The sequence below is a fragment of the Boleophthalmus pectinirostris genome, unplaced genomic scaffold (assembly GCF_026225935.1).
Source record: "Boleophthalmus pectinirostris isolate CB_2022bp ecotype Guang Dong unplaced genomic scaffold, ASM2622593v1 HiC_scaffold_16, whole genome shotgun sequence".
Classification (NCBI taxonomy): Eukaryota; Metazoa; Chordata; class Actinopteri; order Gobiiformes; family Gobiidae; genus Boleophthalmus; species Boleophthalmus pectinirostris.
The window spans coordinates 35,070,954-35,087,682 of record NW_026571095.1 but is presented as its reverse complement, the minus strand read 5'-3'; the positions used below and the strand labels follow the sequence as shown (position 1 = coordinate 35,087,682).

Sequence of the window (16,729 nt, the reverse complement as noted above, 5' to 3'; positions counted from 1 at the left end):
TGTCTGAAAGTAAAACTATCACCTCATCACAAAGTGCAGGATGTGGTTGATGTTTCACAGTCCAACAGGTGCAAACAAAGACACGACCTGTAAGAAGTTTCATATTTACTGAAGACTCCAGTGACGAGAAAAGGTCCAGCGTCACGTTATCAGTCCAATCCTCGGCCTCTCACCTGCCTCGACTCTGCACCCACGGGCTTCTCTCTGCCTCGGGTGCAACTTTATGCTTAATTAAACGAAGGGAAACTCCAAAAACATGACTTATGTTTGAAAAGAGGTGACTGGGCCTCTTGTTCTTTTGATGGCCTTTGATAAAACAACAACTTAACCTTTTTAGATTAAAGAAACGGAAACACCTCGCAGTTTCCTCGAGATCGCTTTCTACGCTATCTGCAAACATGTGAAGCTTCTTGTCTTTGCACAAAATAAATGTGCACGTATGTAGGGATGTTTGTGCGATACTCTGCTCCTTTTAGAGTCAAATTTAAAGAGCCCAGAGTCACAGAAGTTTGAGCTGAACTATAACGAAACTCAGTAAAACCACAGTGAAACCCACAGCAACAGACGCGAGCTCCAACAGCCACATCAAATCAACAACATCCACAGCGTTTTACCATCTAAAAAAACAGCAAAAATCAAAGGTTTATGGCCCACACTGGAAAAAAAACAACATCTACACTGAAAAAATTGTTCAAGAGGGGTTGTTCAAATTGCAAAAACAAATTTGACAACAATAACAGGACTTTTTTACATTTCTCTGTCCAGCATGTTTAAATCTTACAAAGGTCGCTTGATTGTGGCGGATGTTAGACCTGCATGTTTTAACCAGACTGAGGAAGCATGACTTTATTATCATTTCTGGTGAGGCTCCTCCCTCTGGAATTCTCCTCCCCAATTTTTTGGAGGGAAAATTCAAATGCAGCAGGACACAGGACAGATCCAGGAGCAGAGACACACAGTGTGGAGCAGGAGGATTATCAGAGCTGATGTGGAGGTGAGACTTTTTAAAGATTTTATATGTTTCTCCAGCCTAGAATGTCGTCATTGTTAAAACATGTTTGTGGTGTTTTATTTGAAATTAGAGTTAATGTAAGGACAGCTTGAAACAAATAGTATTTGACTGTCCATCTACAAGAGTGTACAGAACGAGAAAGAGAGAGAGAAAGAGAGTGCAAAACCCTATAGACGCACAACTTTCAGTCAACAGGTTTTATCAGTCAAGGGCACAGAAATCTGGAACAACATCCCAGCTGCTATAAGAGACTCCACCACATTCAGTTCATTTAAAACTAATCTGAAGCGACGGCTTAAGAGAAACCAGATCTGTGATCACTAATGTTCTGCTCCTATGTAAATGTCAGTGTTGTGTGTCATGCTTGTGTGTTTGTCTATTGTGACGCGTTTTATGTTCTTATGTTTTGTGTCTCTGTGTCTCTGACCTGCCAGGGACGACAGATGAAGCCTTAGGGCTGATTCTGGCGTATTTACAAGTGTATGTTCATGAATATGCATTGTCCCTTTTAAATAAATAAATAAATAAGTGTGACAGTTGTACTAAGATGTGAATGTGTTTGTTCCAGAGTCTTGTACAAACACAGAGTGACGTCCAGGTTCTGCTGAAGCTGTGGGGAAGTTCATGAATGTTACAGCTGATGTTTCAGGAAAAAGGAAGATGTTTGAGAACCAACAAACCACAGAGCACAGATGAACAAAGTAAGTAAAACAACTAAAATGATTTTAAACGAATTTTTCAAAATGAACTTCCTATTGAAACAGTTCGTGTTTGTACAGGGTGATGTGACACTAGGAGACTTTATACCAGATGCCCTCCCTGTTACTGTGTTTAGAGGAAGAAAAGCAGCACACGGTGAGTTTTCTTTCTGCAGATACAGTTTCTAATGTTCTTGTGATTCTGTTCTGGTCCATTATTGTAGTAATAAGTGCTTTAAGTGTATTTAAACATGTACAACAGAGTAGATCATCATAATGTGATCATCATGTGTTATTCTGTGTCCACAGGCAGAGACCAGAGCTTCTTCACTGGAATAAATCTTCACACTGTCCAGCTCCAAACTGTGTGTCTCTGTACTTGTGTGTCTCTGTGTGTTTGATTCTGTTTAAGACAATACAGAACTGTGTAAAACTAAAGACTGTTTTTGTATTATTTTACAGAATTAGATCAATTAAATTAAATTATACATTGTGGGGAAGCTGGCCAAAGTGGTCGAAGTAGGAGGCAGATGACACAAAAAAAAAAGGTGTCTTACGTGGACAAAATTTATTTAAAAAAACAGACTTCTGGGTTTAACCAACAAAAATACAAATAGACAAAAAATAAGTAACTCAAAGCAAAACACCAAATACCTGCACAGAAGTCTCTCCCTAATTAGTGACACCTGCTTGCCTTTTATACTCCGCCCAGCATTCCCCCAGGTGAGTAACAATTCCAGGTAAAGCAAAGCAAAAGGTGTCTTTCCAAAATCAAAATGGTTAACATAAATTAAGGTGAGTTTAAAATAAGACAAAGGCCCACTTTGTCACATACATATTTATACATTTCATGATAAGGCAACATAAGATAAATATGTATATTCAGCATGATTTGATAAAATTTCATCAACATGAAAAAGTGATGTTCATGTTCTGAGAAAAGTATGTGTAGAGGAGATCGAAATAAGTTTCAAAGCCTAAACATAATTTTATTGCAGCAACCGCTTTCCATAACTTTTTTACACAAATCCAGCAACCTTTTTTTTTCAGTGTAGGTAAGTTAAAATGATTTAAATTAAGAATGTTCGACTTTATTTGAGTCGATTCAGCTTCACAAGTCAAATTATCCACTAATGGAATAAGAGTGGTTTTCGTTAATTCAAGCAACATTTGATTTTGTTTCTTATTTTAAGTGAAGCAAGATGTATTTTCAGATTTTAAGTACAAAAGCTCTTATTCCACTGGTAGATCATCACCCAGTGCCTTCGCTCAATTACATTTTTCTCCAGCGACTAGTTCAGGAATCAGAATACACTGGACGATTCGCAAAAACCCCAAAAGTGCGAGTTCGGGCACGAGCCAATCAGTGAAGAGACAGACATTCTGTGTTGGCGACGATTCCTGAGAGGATTTAAAGCTGGAAAAAAGAGAATGTTTGGTGAATTTTATCAAGGGGAAAGACGTTATTGTTCTTCTTCCTACATTTGGATTTGGTTCATTACATACGTCACGACCAAATAGCAGAGATTTTCTTAACACAAGTCGTCTGAACTTGGTTAGATTTTGTTTTTTGCAGTCTAAATCAAACTTGGAGAAACTTATCCATGCGTTTGTCTCCAGAAGGTTAGATACTGTAATGTTCTGCTCACTGTTCTCTCCAAACAAGCTGTAAGACGCTGCAGAACATCCAGAACATCCAGAACATCCAGAACATCCAGAACATCCAGAACGCTGCAGCTCGAGGCTCGGGGTCGTATCCAACTGACTCTGATCCAAAGGGGCCGGATCAGAAAACTCATGTCATATAAACCCCAAAAATAAAAATAAGTTCAAATATTTGTGCAGAGAAACACAAATCTATTACAGAAATCTTTTTTAATTGATGAACTCTTTTTTTTACAAAATATTATAATATTATGAACAACCTGAAACTTTAAGAAAAATACAATTTCAACACAATGTTTTAACATGAACTTGTATAAATAGGAATAAGTCAATTTTTGTTGTAAAATCCTGCACTCGGCTCCACTTTTCTCATGTTGGACATTTTTCTGATGAGGGTGTCACGGTCAACAGTCAAAACGATCGTCCTTTAAGAGCGTTTGGAAAGAGACAAGTCTTCATTTGTGCTGCTCTGGTGGGAGGGGCCACGTACAGAGACGCTGGAGACGCTGCTGTGATAAACACCACAGAAAATTAATACGATTTTAATAAAAAATAGAATTTAAATATTTGAGTACAAAATCAGACGAGGGCCAGATTAAAGGTCTTGGAGGGCCGGATCTGGCCCCCGGGCCGTATGTTTGACACCTCTGATCTACAGTGTTTATGTTTATATGTTGTAAAGTTGAATTTATTTAAGCAGATTAGTAGTGCAGATAGTAATAATAATGATGATAATTTTAACATAAAAACGTTAATGATTAATTGATAATCAATCCTTAATTCTCCCGACGATTGATAAAGAAAATTTAATCAAATGCCCATCCTTAATTCCCACCAAGACAGAGTGGGACACTTGAGTCGGTATTCGTGTCCATATGTGAATATCTTGGAGATGTGTCTCTTGTGTTTTAGATGAGAAATTATCATTTAATTGAATATTTCACATTATAATGTCAAACGGGCTGATGTGGCTCTAGAGTGTTTATGTTTATATGTTGTAAAGTTGAATTTATTTATGCCAATTAGTAATAGTAATAATAATAATGATACTTATATAAAAACATTAATGATAGTATGAAAATAATGTAATAATGAATTCAAATGAAAATACTTCAAGTTGAAGCTTTTCTCAGCAATTTTTAGTTGAGATTTAAAAAAAAAAGATTAATTAGATGAATTAATTACAGATCATAATTAATTAACCTCTCAATTTTTTTAAATCGCTTGACAGCACTATTAGTAACAATTAATAAATATTAACAAAAGGATTAGGTCATGATTAGTTACTGTGTGTGTATCCAAAAAATTGCAAAGTAAAAAACCACAAAAGCAGAGACGGGAGGGAGCGTGCAAACTTGTGAAAATAAAAAAAAAAATGCTGCAGTAGTTCTTAGTAAACGTCCTTTAAATGGGCACGTCTCCTGTCTGCTAATTCGTGCACAAAGCCACACACGCACAAAAAAAAAAAAAAAAAAAAAAAAAAAGAAACAAAGCACCAGCCCACTTTTTTAAATCACCACAGAAACACAAACGCACACACAGAGTCACATCCTCCCAGCCTCAGGGACCTGCAGCCTCCACCGACGGTGAGTCAAAACTAAAAACGCAACTGAACAAACACAAACACGCGCAATATGTTAAAGAATTTTTAGTCATATTTACGTCAAAACACACAGACGTTTCTCTGATTTAGTCACTTGGTTCTTAGTTCTCACAGATGAGCGCACACTGCAACCAAATCCATTCACCGAAATCCATTCACGCTTTTTGTAAATTAAAGCCGCACTGTGGAACTTTTTGGTTTGTCGCCTGCTCTTCCAGCGGAGGTGTCAGTGCTCCATGAATTATTATAAATCAAGGGAGTCAAAGTCAAATTCAGAGTGACAAAATTAAGAACTGGGACTAAATCGTGGACCAAACGAAATATTTATTGCAAACTTTCAACATTTCTGCAGTTATTACAGTTATTTTATCGTGTAGGATCATGTTCTGAAAACAAAATTTGATGAAAAACGACCTTTTGTAAGCTGAAAATTGAAAAAAAAAAAACACACTTTGTACAAAAAATGCACAAGAGATAGAGAAGTAAATAAAAGTGAAGATACAAAAACGTGTTTGATTTACATTTTTGTGTATTACTGTAGTACTTTTGAGGATACTACATCACAGTACTTCAGTTCATTTTGTCTTCTTATGTACTTTAACTTCTTGGGTTCTTTGTTAAAGACTTTAAAAAGAATCCAAGAAGTTAAAGTTTGTTTCTGTAAATCAGGAATGGAAAACTCAAATTCACAAAGGGACAAAAATTAAAAACTGGGACTAAATCGTGGGTCAAACTAAATATTTATTGAGAAATTTCAGCATCTCTAAAGTTATAACAGTTATTTTGTCATTAAGGATCATGTTCTGTGTATTTCCCTCTGTTTTACTCTATTGTTTTGTGTATTACTGTAGTACTTTTGAGGATACTACATCACAGAACTTTAGTTACATCCAAAGTGCACGTTCAAATTTAAGCCAAAGATGTTCATTTTGTCTTCTTTTTAAACACAGTTACATCCAAAGTAAAAAACAGAAGTGGAACGGACATGTTCTAGTTTGTTCCCGTAAATCGGAGTGTGTCAAACTCAAATTCACAAAGGGACAAAATAAAAAAACTGGGACCTTTTCTTATTAAAATAAATGTTTAATAATAGTTTTGCTTAAATATTGAATCCAGAACAAGCAAAATATAAATTAAATATGTTTTTTGTTTATTTATTTCATTCATAAAGTATAAAAAGTCATCAACAGTGTCACAAAAGGAGCAGAAAGAAAAGAAATCGTATGTTTTCTGACGCCTTTTTTTTCCCCTTTTCAAGACAAAACATCAACACCGATTGTTACTTAAAAACATTTCACATCAGTACGTTTCAGTTCAGGCACAATTATGAATCAATTGCAAACAGAAATCTTCACTTTTATGCACAACAACTTCGTTTTCCTTTTACATACAAACACTTTGCATTCGATTTTATGTGTTTTTTTTAAATGTCGTCATTGTACTTGATTCTTTTATTTCTTTGTCAAGACTTTTCTGTAAGTTTACTCCTTTCACGTCGATGCTTCGCTCCATAACCTTTTTTTTTTTAACATGTAGGTTCCTTTTAAATTCTAGTGGCTTCTACAAAGTGAATAAAGCTGCACAATTTAGTGAGAACTTTACTTGATGCAACATGGCGATCGCTTGGGAAATTTTGCCTTTAGTGTAATAACAAAATTTTAAATAAATAGTTAGGGGTGTAACGATACCCAAATCTCGCGATACGATATCGTCACGGTACGATATTTATTGCTATATCGTGGGAAAGTTCACGATTAAGGACGTAACAGCATCCGAATCTCTCTGGACGATATTTTCACGATGCACATCTCACGGTACGATATTTATTGCGATATTTTGTGGAGGCTAAAACTGTTAACATGCTTCTTTTTTCCTCTTAAAATGCCTCGACAAGATTTAATCCAAAGAACTAAGACTTAAAAGTGTTAGAACTGTACGATATTTATTGCGATATCATGAGAAAGATCACGATATGGTGGGGAGGCTCACGATTAGAAATGTAACAATATCTAAATCTCTCGGTACGATATTTCCACGATATACATCTCATGGTACGAAAAATATCAAAATATCGATATATCGTATCGTTTAATGTGATGATACAGTATCGATATCGGGGACTGCTGTATCGATATATCGCCAAGTCTATTTTTTGGTATATTTTACTCAGTTATTTTGTTACAGCGCTAGTTTTTTTTTTTTGCTTGTTCAGAAGAAAAAAAACTATAATTTATGAGAAACATTTGACATTTTCACTGTTTTGATGATTAAAATATTTGTGTTTCATATGAACTTTTGCACAAAAATTGGTTAAACAAACACTTTCGGTGTCACAGCCACGATTTAGCCACTATTTTTTATTGAACCGTATCGAATTGATTTGAAATATATCGTATCGAACCGAAAAAGCACTGTATCGAGATATGTATCGTATCGTGACCTATGTATCGAGGTATGTTATCGTATCGTTGCCTATGTGTATCGAGACATGTATCGTATCGTTGCCTATGTATCGAGACATGTATCGTATCGTTGCCTGTGTATCGAGACATGTATCGTATCGTTGCCTATGTATCGAGACATGTATCGTATCGTTGCCTATGTATCGAGGTATTTATCGTATCGTTGCCTATGTATCGAGGTATTTATCGTATCGTTGCCTATGTATCGAGGTATTTATCGTATCGTTGCCTATGTATCGAGACATGTATCGTATCGTTGCCTGTGTATCGAGACATGTATCGTATCGTTGCCTATGTATCGAGACATGTATCGTATCGTTGCCTATGTATCGAGACATGTATCGTATCGTTGCCTATGTATCGAGACATGTATCGTATCGTTGCCTGTGTATCGAGACATGTATCGTATCGTTGCCTATGTATCGAGACATGTATCGTATCGTTGCCTGTGTATCGAGGTATTTATCGTATCGTTGCCTATGTATCGAGGTATTTATCGTATCGTTGCCTATGTATCGAGATATGTATCGTATCGTTGCCTATGTATCGAGACATGTATCGTATCGTTGCCTGTGTATCGAGACATGTATCGTATCGGCAGCTTCATAATGATACCCAGCCCTAATATTTATTGCGATATTTTGTGGAGGTTAAACATCTAAAACTGTTAAAAATTCTGCTTCTTTTTCCTCTTAAAAGATTTAATCCAAAGAACTAAGACTTAAAAGTGTTGGAACTGTTATTTCTTCTTGTCGTCTGCACTGAAACGGAGCAAAGGATCATGGTCTATGTAGTTCCCTCTGTCTTTTTTTTTTAGCTCTTGCTGCAACTTAACTCTTCATTTAAGCAAAGAGACTTGTAATTCAATATCGTATCGAATCTTTGTATCGGTATCGATCGCGACGGTCCACGATATCATTGTGAAAACTCTGACGATACGATATCACGATATTTCGGTTATTCTTACATCCCTATAAACAATGTCTCTAAAGTCTCTCTGAGTCTGACATGTCTGCAGTAATTCCTCCTGTGAATAGGCTCGCCTTTCCACAGATCCGACCTGTAACGTGGTAGTCTGTGGAACGTTCTAGACAAAGCAATAACATTTACATAGAGACGAGCGGGTGGCGGACCTTTCACGAGAAAAGTTACGCCGCCGTGCTAAAAAAAAAGTACGATACTGGAGCAAAAGTAAAAGTATCACGTGAAAAAGTCGACTAAAGTAAAAGTATTAAAGTACCTGATTAAAAATGTACTTAAAGAGTAAAAAGTAAAAGTATTTTGCACAGATTTTGACATAGATTAAAGCTTCAAATGTAGTTTTCGTTTGTTTGAATTACAAAACACTTTCCGGCAGGTCTTAAACGATAATCAGAAATACTTTAACTTTTTCAGTCCTGTCCAAAAATATACTCGAGTAGAAAGTACTGACACTTGATCTCTCCACTTTAAAAACCTAAATATTCTACTTCAGTACCAGGATTTTAATACTTTTAGGACAAAACGTGCAGCTACACTCAGTCACAAAACGAACGCACAAATAAAAATGTGAAAATTTGATCTGAGAAAGCTGAATTTGGGCCAAAAAGTGCAAAAAATTGTGCTAAAAAGTGCAAAAACAAGAGCGGTAAATCTTTATATAGTACAAATTGTGAAACATACACATTATAAGTTGTTGTATTTGCAAAGAAAACCATTTTGAAAACAAGAATAGTGCCAAAATTTGATGAAAAACTACCTTCCTGCAGGAAAAAAAAACGTGTTCGATTTTCATTTTTGAGTAAATTATCTCATCTTTATAAGACGCAAAAAGAAGAAGTGAAAAACAGATGGTTTAAGTTTTCCATATCAGCGATTTCTGTTCCTTTTTTCGATGAGCAGATCTTGAGTCATTAACTAGAAGAGCGCCGCCTGTGTGTCCTTGGGCAAGACGCAAGATCCTGCCCACGAAACGAAGGAGTGTTGATGTGGTTGGTGGTTACACGTGGCTGAGGAAACGCAGAGTGACTCAATCGGAGCGAACCAGGATCTTACCTCAGCAGAAAGAGCGTGACGAAACTTTTACAACAGACTCGATTTGACTCACGATATAATTATATTTGTCCCGCGAGATCGTTTCCAATCTGGATCAGAGCCGCAGATCGACGACAGACACATTATTTATTCAAAATGTTGTTATTATTTTATATTCTGTTTGTTCTGGATTCAGTGTTTAAGCAAAACACTGAAATGTCCTGGTTTAGTCCTGTTTCAGTTCTTTTTTAGTCTTGTTTTAGTCCTGGTTTAGTCCTGTTTTAGTCCTGGTTTAGTCCTGTTTGAGTCCTGTTTTAGTCCTGTTTAGTCCTGGTTCAGTTCTTTTTTAGTCTTGTTTTAGTCTGATTTAGTCCTGGTTTTTTAGTCCTGTTTAGTTTTTAGTCCTGTTTAGTCCTGTTTAGTCCTGGTTTAGTCCTGATTTAGTCTTGGTTTAGTCCTGATTTAGTCCTGGTTTAGTCCTGATTTAGTCTTGGTTTAGTCCTGATTTAGTCTTGGTTTAGTCCTGGTTTAGTCCTGATTTAGTCTTGGTTTAGTCCTGATTTAGTCTTGGTTTAGTCCTGGTTTAGTCCTGATTTAGTCTTGGTTTAGTCCTGATTTAGTCTTGGTTTAGTCCTGTTTTAGTCCTTTTAGTCCTGATTTAGTCTTGGTTTAGTCCTGATTTAGTCTGGTTTAGTCCTGTTTAGTCCTGGTTTAGTCCTGATTTAGTCTTGGTTTAGTCCTGATTTAGTCTTGTTTTAGTTCTGGTTTAGTTCTGTTTTAGTCCTGTTTTAGTCCTGTTTTAGTTTTTAGTCCTGGTTCAGTCCTGGTGTTGTCCTGTTTTAGTCTTGTTTTAGTCTTGTTTTAGTTCTGTTTTAGTTCTGTTTTAGTCCTGGTTTAGTCCTGTTTGAGTCCTGTTTTAGTCCTGGTTCAGTTCTTTTTTAGTCTTGTTTTAGTACTGATTTAGTAATGGTTTAGTCCTGATTTAGTCTTGGTTTAGTCCTGATTTAGTCTTGGTTTAGTCCTGGTTTAGTCCTGATTTAGTCTTGGTTTAGTCCTGATTTAGTCCTGGTTTAGTCCTGATTTAGTCTTGGTTTAGTCCTGGTTTAGTCCTGGTTTAGTCCTTTTAGTCCTGGTTTAGTCCTGGTTCAGTTCTTTTTTAGTTTTGTTTTAGTCCTGGTTTAGTCCTGGTTCAGTTCTTTTTTAGTCCTGCTGTAGTTGTTTTAGTCTTGTTTTAGTTCTGGTTTAGTCCTGTTTTAGTCCTGGTTTAGTCCTGTTTGAGTCCTGTTTTAGTCCTGGTTCAGTTCTTTTTTAGTCTTGTTTTAGTCCTGATTTAGTCCTGGTTTAGTCCTGATTTAGTCTTGGTTTAGTCCTGGTTTAGTCCTGATTTAGTCTTGGTTTAGTCCTGAGTTTAGTCCTGGTTTAGTCCTGATTTAGTCTTGGTTTAGTCCTGATTTAGTCTTGGTTTAGTCCTGGTTTAGTCCTGATTTAGTCTTTTAGTCCTGGTTTAGTCCTGATTTAGTCCTGGTTTAGTCCTGATTTAGTCTTGGTTTAGTCCTGATTTAGTCCTGGTTTAGTCCTGATTTAGTCTTGGTTTAGTCCTGATTTAGTCTTGTTTTAGTCCTGTTTTAGTCCTGTTTTAGTCCTGGTTCAGTCCTGGTGTTGTCCTGTTTTAGTCTTGTTTTAGTCTTGTTTTAGTTTTGTTTTAGTTCTGTTTTAGTCCTGTTTGAGTCCTGTTTTAGTCCTGGTTCAGTTCTTTTTTAGTCTTGTTTTAGTACTGATTTAGTCCTGGTTTAGTCCTGATTTAGTCTTGGTTTAGTCCTGAGTCCTGATTTAGTCTTGGTTTAGTCCTGATTTAGTCCTGGTTTAGTCCTGATTTAGTCCTGATTTAGTCCTGTTTAGTCCTGATTTTAGTCCTGGTTTAGTCCTGATTTAGTCCTTGGTTTTAGTCCTGGTTTAGTCCTGATTTAGTCCTTGTTTAGTCCTGGTTTAGTTCTTTTTTAGTTTTGTTTTAGTCCTGGTTTAGTCCTGGTTCAGTTCTTTTTTAGTTTTGTTTTAGTCCTGGTTTAGTCCTGGTTCAGTTCTTTTTTAGTTTTGTTTTAGTCCTGGTTCAGTTCTTTTTTAGTCTTGTTTTAGTCCTGATTTAGTCCTGGTTTAGTCCTGATTTAGTCTTGGTTTAGTCCTGGTTTAGTCCTGATTTAGTCTTGTTTTAGTCCTGATTTAGTCCTGGTTTAGTCCTGATTTAGTCTTGGTTTAGTCCTGATTTAGTCTTGGTTTAGTCTTGTTTTAGTTCTGGTTTAGTCCTGTTTTAGTCCTGGTTTAGTCCTGTTTGAGTCCTGTTTTAGTCCTGGTTCAGTTCTTTTTTAGTCTTGTTTAGTCCTGGTTTAGTCCTGATTTAGTCTTGGTTTAGTCCTGGTTTAGTCCTGATTTAGTCTTGGTTTAGTCCTGGTTTAGTCCTGATTTAGTCTTGGTTTAGTCCTGATTTAGTCTTGGTTTAGTCCTGGTTTAGTCCTGATTTAGTCTTGGTTTAGTCCTGATTTAGTCCTGGTTTAGTCCTGATTTAGTCTTGGTTTAGTCCTGATTTAGTCTTGGTTTAGTCCTGGTTTAGTCCTGATTTAGTCTTGGTTTAGTCCTGATTTAGTCTTGTTTTAGTTCTGGTTTAGTTCTGTTTTAGTCCTGTTTTAGTCCTGGTTCAGTCCTGGTGTTGTCCTGTTTTAGTCTTGTTTTAGTCTTGTTTTAGTTCTGTTTTAGTCCTGTTTTAGTCCTGTTTTAGTCCTGGTTTAGTCCTGGTTTAGTCCTTTTTTTTAGTCTTGTTTTAGTCCTGATTTAGTCCTGGTTTAGTCCTGATTTAGTCCTTGGTTTAGTCCTGATTTAGTCTTGGTTTAGTCCTGGTTTAGTCCTGATTTAGTCTTGGTTTAGTCCTGGTTTAGTCCTGATTTAGTCTTGGTTTAGTCCTGGTTTAGTCCTGATTTAGTCCTGGTTTAGTCCTGGTTCAGTTCTTTTTTAGTTTTGTTTTAGTCCTGGTTTAGTCCTGGTTCAGTTCTTTTTTAGTTTTGTTTTAGTCCTGGTTTAGTCCTGGTTCAGTTCTTTTTTAGTTTTGTTTTAGTCCTGGTTTAGTCCTGGTTCAGTTCTTTTTTAGTTTTGTTTTAGTCCTGGTTCAGTCCTGGTTCAGTTCTTTTTTAGTTTTGTTTTAGTCCTGGTTTAGTATCGGTTCAGTTCTTTTTTAGTTTTGTTTTAGTCCTGGTTTAGTCCTGGTTCAGTTCTTTTTTTAGTTTTGTTTTAGTCCTGGTTTAGTCCTGGTTCAGTTCTTTTTTAGTTTTGTTTTAGTCCTGGTTTAGTCCTGGTTCAGTTTTTTTTTTAGTCCTGGTTTAGTCCTGGTTCAGTCCGGCATCACAGTTTAAGTCATGAAAACTGAAAAAAAAAAAAAAAAATCAATTTTCAGTTTTTTTTTTTTTTTCATTTTGGTTTTGGAGACAAATAATGAAGAAAATCACCGTTTCTTCATTTTCTTATTTTTGGTTTTATTTTGAAAAAACGGATGAACGAACGACACGCGGACTCTGACGTGATTTACGCGCGATCGCTTACTTTGTTTTTCTTGTTTTTCCAGTCTTTGAATCATGGACGACACTTCGGACTTGGACAACCTGTTGGACATAGAGTACCTCCTCGGCCTGTACAACCAGTCGGAGAACACCACGGACCCCGCCTACGTCGTCGAACACAGCGTCAAATTCTGCTCCAAGTCCGACGTCAACAAGTTCGGCGCCCAGTTCGTCCCCGCCTTCTACTTCGCCACCTTCGTCTTGGGTTACCTCGGCAACGGCCTCGTGCTCGTCATCCTCTTCAAGTACGAGGAGCTCCGGAACGTCACCAACATTTTCCTCCTGAACCTCGTCCTGTCCAACCTGATTTTCGCCTCCTCGCTGCCGTTCTGGGGCACGTACCACTTGTCCGAGTGGATCTTCGGCGGGTTCATGTGCAAAGTCGTCAGCAGCGCCTACCTGATCGGCTACAACAGCTCCATCCTCTTCCTCACCCTCATGACCTTGGACCGTTACCTCGCCGTGGTCCACGCCATCGCGGCCGCCAAGAATCGCAAGAAGGCGTACGCCGTCGTGGCCTCCGTCGTCGTGTGGCTGGTCAGCGTCGCCGCCAGCATGAAGGAGATCGTCTTGCGCAACGTCACGGAAAACAAGCTGCACGGAATTCTTTGCGAGGAGACCGGATATTCGCAGGAGGTCATCGAGCGCGGGCGTCTCGTCAGTTTGTACCTGCAGTTCTCGGTGTTTTTCCTGATCCCGCTGTGTTTGATTTTGTTCTGTTACGTCAGCATCACCGTCCGCATCCTCGCCACGCGCATGAAAGAAAAATGCCACACGATCAAGTTAATCTTCGTCATCATTTTCACCTTCTTCGTCTTCTGGACGCCGTACAACATCGTGTGTCTGCTGAGGGCGGTGCGGCTGTCGAGGGCGGACGACGGCTCGTGCGAGGACTGGGTCAGCCTGGACTACTCCCTGTACGTGACGCGGAACGTGGCGTACTTCTACTGCGGCATCAGCCCCGTCTTCTACACGTTCGTGGGGAAAAAGTTCCAGAGTCACTTCAGGAGACTCGTGTGCAGACACGTGCCTTGTCTGAAGAGGCGTTTGAGTCTGAGCAGCCAAAGCTCCAGGACGACGTCGCAGAAATACCCCGCGAGCACCAACCAGGCCAGCGTCTTCAGCCACGTGTGAGCCGCAGCCGGACTCAAAAGACTTGGACTCGAGACTTCGGACTTGACGTGATAAAACGGACTAAGACTTGGGACTTATCTTGGACTTGAAGGTCAGTGACTTGGGACTTGAGAAGACTTGACGCTTCTCCTAAAAATATATATCTGATTGTATAAAATACTTGCGCCGCTGACTACGAGAGAATGTTGTTGTTGTTTTTTTACATCGGGCTTTTCCGCACGTGAGCAGTGGCTGGTCGACAAAAAGTCAGTGTGGTCGCTCGTTTGTTTTGTCAGTTTCGTTGAGTTTGTTTGTCATGAGAAAAACGTGTCTTATTTTGAAGTAGGTTTTTCATTTAGTAGTTTTGACGTGACTTCATCATCTTCCTCTAAGGCGACGTTCAGACTGCACCTGAAGTGACCCAAATCTGATTTTTTGGCCCCTATGTTCCTGTATCTGATCTTTTAATGTCAGTCTGAACCACACAGATCTGATTTTTTTCAAATATGACCCATGACACTTGGATATTTGCTCCTGAAACTGATACATATCTGATCTTTTGACATGTGACTTCAGTCTGAACAGTCAGGTCACATTCATCCACCTACACGTTATCAACAAGACACAAACGTCACTATTCTGCGCTGAAGTAGGCGAAAATTGTTAATGAACTCTGTGTCACTGACAGTGTTGGGAAGTTTACTTTTAAAATGTATTCCCCTACAGATTACAGATTACATACCCCAAAATGTAGTTTGTAATGTAATCCATTAAATTACTTAAAGTGAGTAATGTAATCTGAATACTTTGGATTACTTGATTTGCTGTAGAGAAGCAAAGACTTGGATTTCTTCACATAAAATATTTTTTTCTGCTAAAAGACAATAAAAAGCCCAGACTTTAGTATTGATGGAAGAGGACGAGACACGTTCCGCAGGGCGTGGTTTAGTCCTGTTAAATCCTGTTTTAGTCCTGGTTTAGACCTGGGTTCAGTCCTGGTTCAATCCTGATTTAGACCTGGTTTAGTTTCCGGCAATGAGTGGAATTACAAAAAAAAAAAAAGAAAGAAAAAAAAAAAGGGAATAGCCCAAAATGTGTAAAAAGGAAAATGCCACCGTGTAATCCATTTATTTCAACAAAGTAACTGTAATCCAATTACCACTCACTGAAACAGTAACTGTAACTGAATACAGTTACTCATAATTTGTACTCTGATTACTTAACACATGTAATCTGTTACTCCCCAACACTGTTAACAAAACACCACGACCAAAAACCTCGTCCTTCTCCTTCTCAATCTCCTCCTTAAAACAAGTAAGTTGTTCATGTTCTGGCTCCGGTACGAGAGGAACTTTAAAATCTCCAGGTGCTCGATGCTGCGTCCATGTTTGGACAACTTCTGTAAACACAGAGACGCTCGCTGCGGTTGACGTCGTCGTGTCTCCAGTGTCACATGTGGGACACTTTTGGACCGTTTACTGTTCACACTGGAGTCACACACGTCACATTTAACTGGAAACGTGAACGACCTCGAAAAAACATGGGATTTCACAAAAAAATCTGAATTGAGCGTCAAGCCCTGCAGTCTGAACGTAGACTTAGTCACTGAATCCTGAGGATCAAAAATGTTATTTTGAAAAGTTAAAACTCACCGATGACTGTGGATGTTGTACGAACATAACTGTGGACGATGTTGATGTTGTACGAACATAACTGTGGACGATGTTGATGTTGTACGAACATAACTGTGGACGATGTTGATGTTGTACGAACATAACTGTGGACGATGTTGATGTTGTACGAACATAACTGTGGACGATGTTGATGTTGTACGAACATAACTGTGGACGATGTTGATGTTGTACGAACATAACTGTGGACGATGTTGATGACGAACATAACTGTGACGATGTTGATTGTTGTACGAACATAACTGTGGACGATGTTGATGTTGTACGAACATAACTGTGGACGATGTTGATGTTGTACGAACATAACTGTGGACGATGTTGATGTCGTATAACTGTGGACGATGTTGATGTTGTACGAACATAACTGTGGACGATGTTGATGTCGTACGAACATAACTGTGGACGATGTTGATGTTGTACGAACATAACTGTGGACGATGTTGATGTTGTACGAACATAACTGTGGACGATGTTGATGTTGACTTGTTGATACCGACGCTTTTTGCCGACCAAAATCTCTGTTGTGACGTCATTTGCGTTTTCTCGTTTTTTACAGGAACAAACTGGAACATGTCCCTCCCACTTCTGTTTGGTACTTTGGATGAAAACTGAAGTACTGTGATGTAGTATCATCAATAGTACTAAAGCAGGCATGTCCAAACTATGGCCCGTGTGCCAAATGCGGCCCTCAGACACATTTTTCTTGGCCCTCAGACTTCCAGGTGAATTGGCCCAAATGACCTTGCATCAATTAAAAATTAACTTTCTTCTGCAAGTTTTTTGAAAATCGACTTCGATAAAGCGAATATTTAATATTTAGTGTTTGGTTTTAAGGATCTTAGCGTGAATAAAAACTGATGGTTCATTCTA

The 16,729-nt window shown here is 38.2% G+C and overlaps 1 protein-coding gene and 1 long non-coding RNA gene across 2 annotated transcripts; both read left to right on the top strand.

The window, feature by feature from the left end:
- Nucleotides 1-1,867, top strand: LOC129408303 (uncharacterized). The gene is made up of 3 exons (XR_008631870.1): nt 1-994; nt 1,581-1,713; nt 1,792-1,867. It is a non-coding gene; the product is annotated as an uncharacterized LOC129408303 (long non-coding RNA).
- Nucleotides 1,868-4,874: 3,007 nt separating this feature from the next.
- Nucleotides 4,875-16,053, top strand: ccr12a (chemokine (C-C motif) receptor 12a). The gene is made up of 2 exons (XM_020933439.2): nt 4,875-4,961; nt 13,061-16,053. The coding sequence occupies exon 2, from the start codon at nt 13,071-13,073 to the stop codon at nt 14,187-14,189; it is 1,119 nt and encodes a 372-aa protein (XP_020789098.2). The 5' UTR covers nt 4,875-4,961; nt 13,061-13,070; the 3' UTR covers nt 14,190-16,053.
- The last annotated feature ends 676 nt before the right edge of the window (nt 16,054-16,729 follow it).

What these genes read in the sequence shown, in the direction of transcription:
- ccr12a (XM_020933439.2), top strand. Translation starts at nt 13,071, where the DNA reads ATGGACGACACTTCGGACTTGGACAACCTGTTGGACATAGAGTACCTC.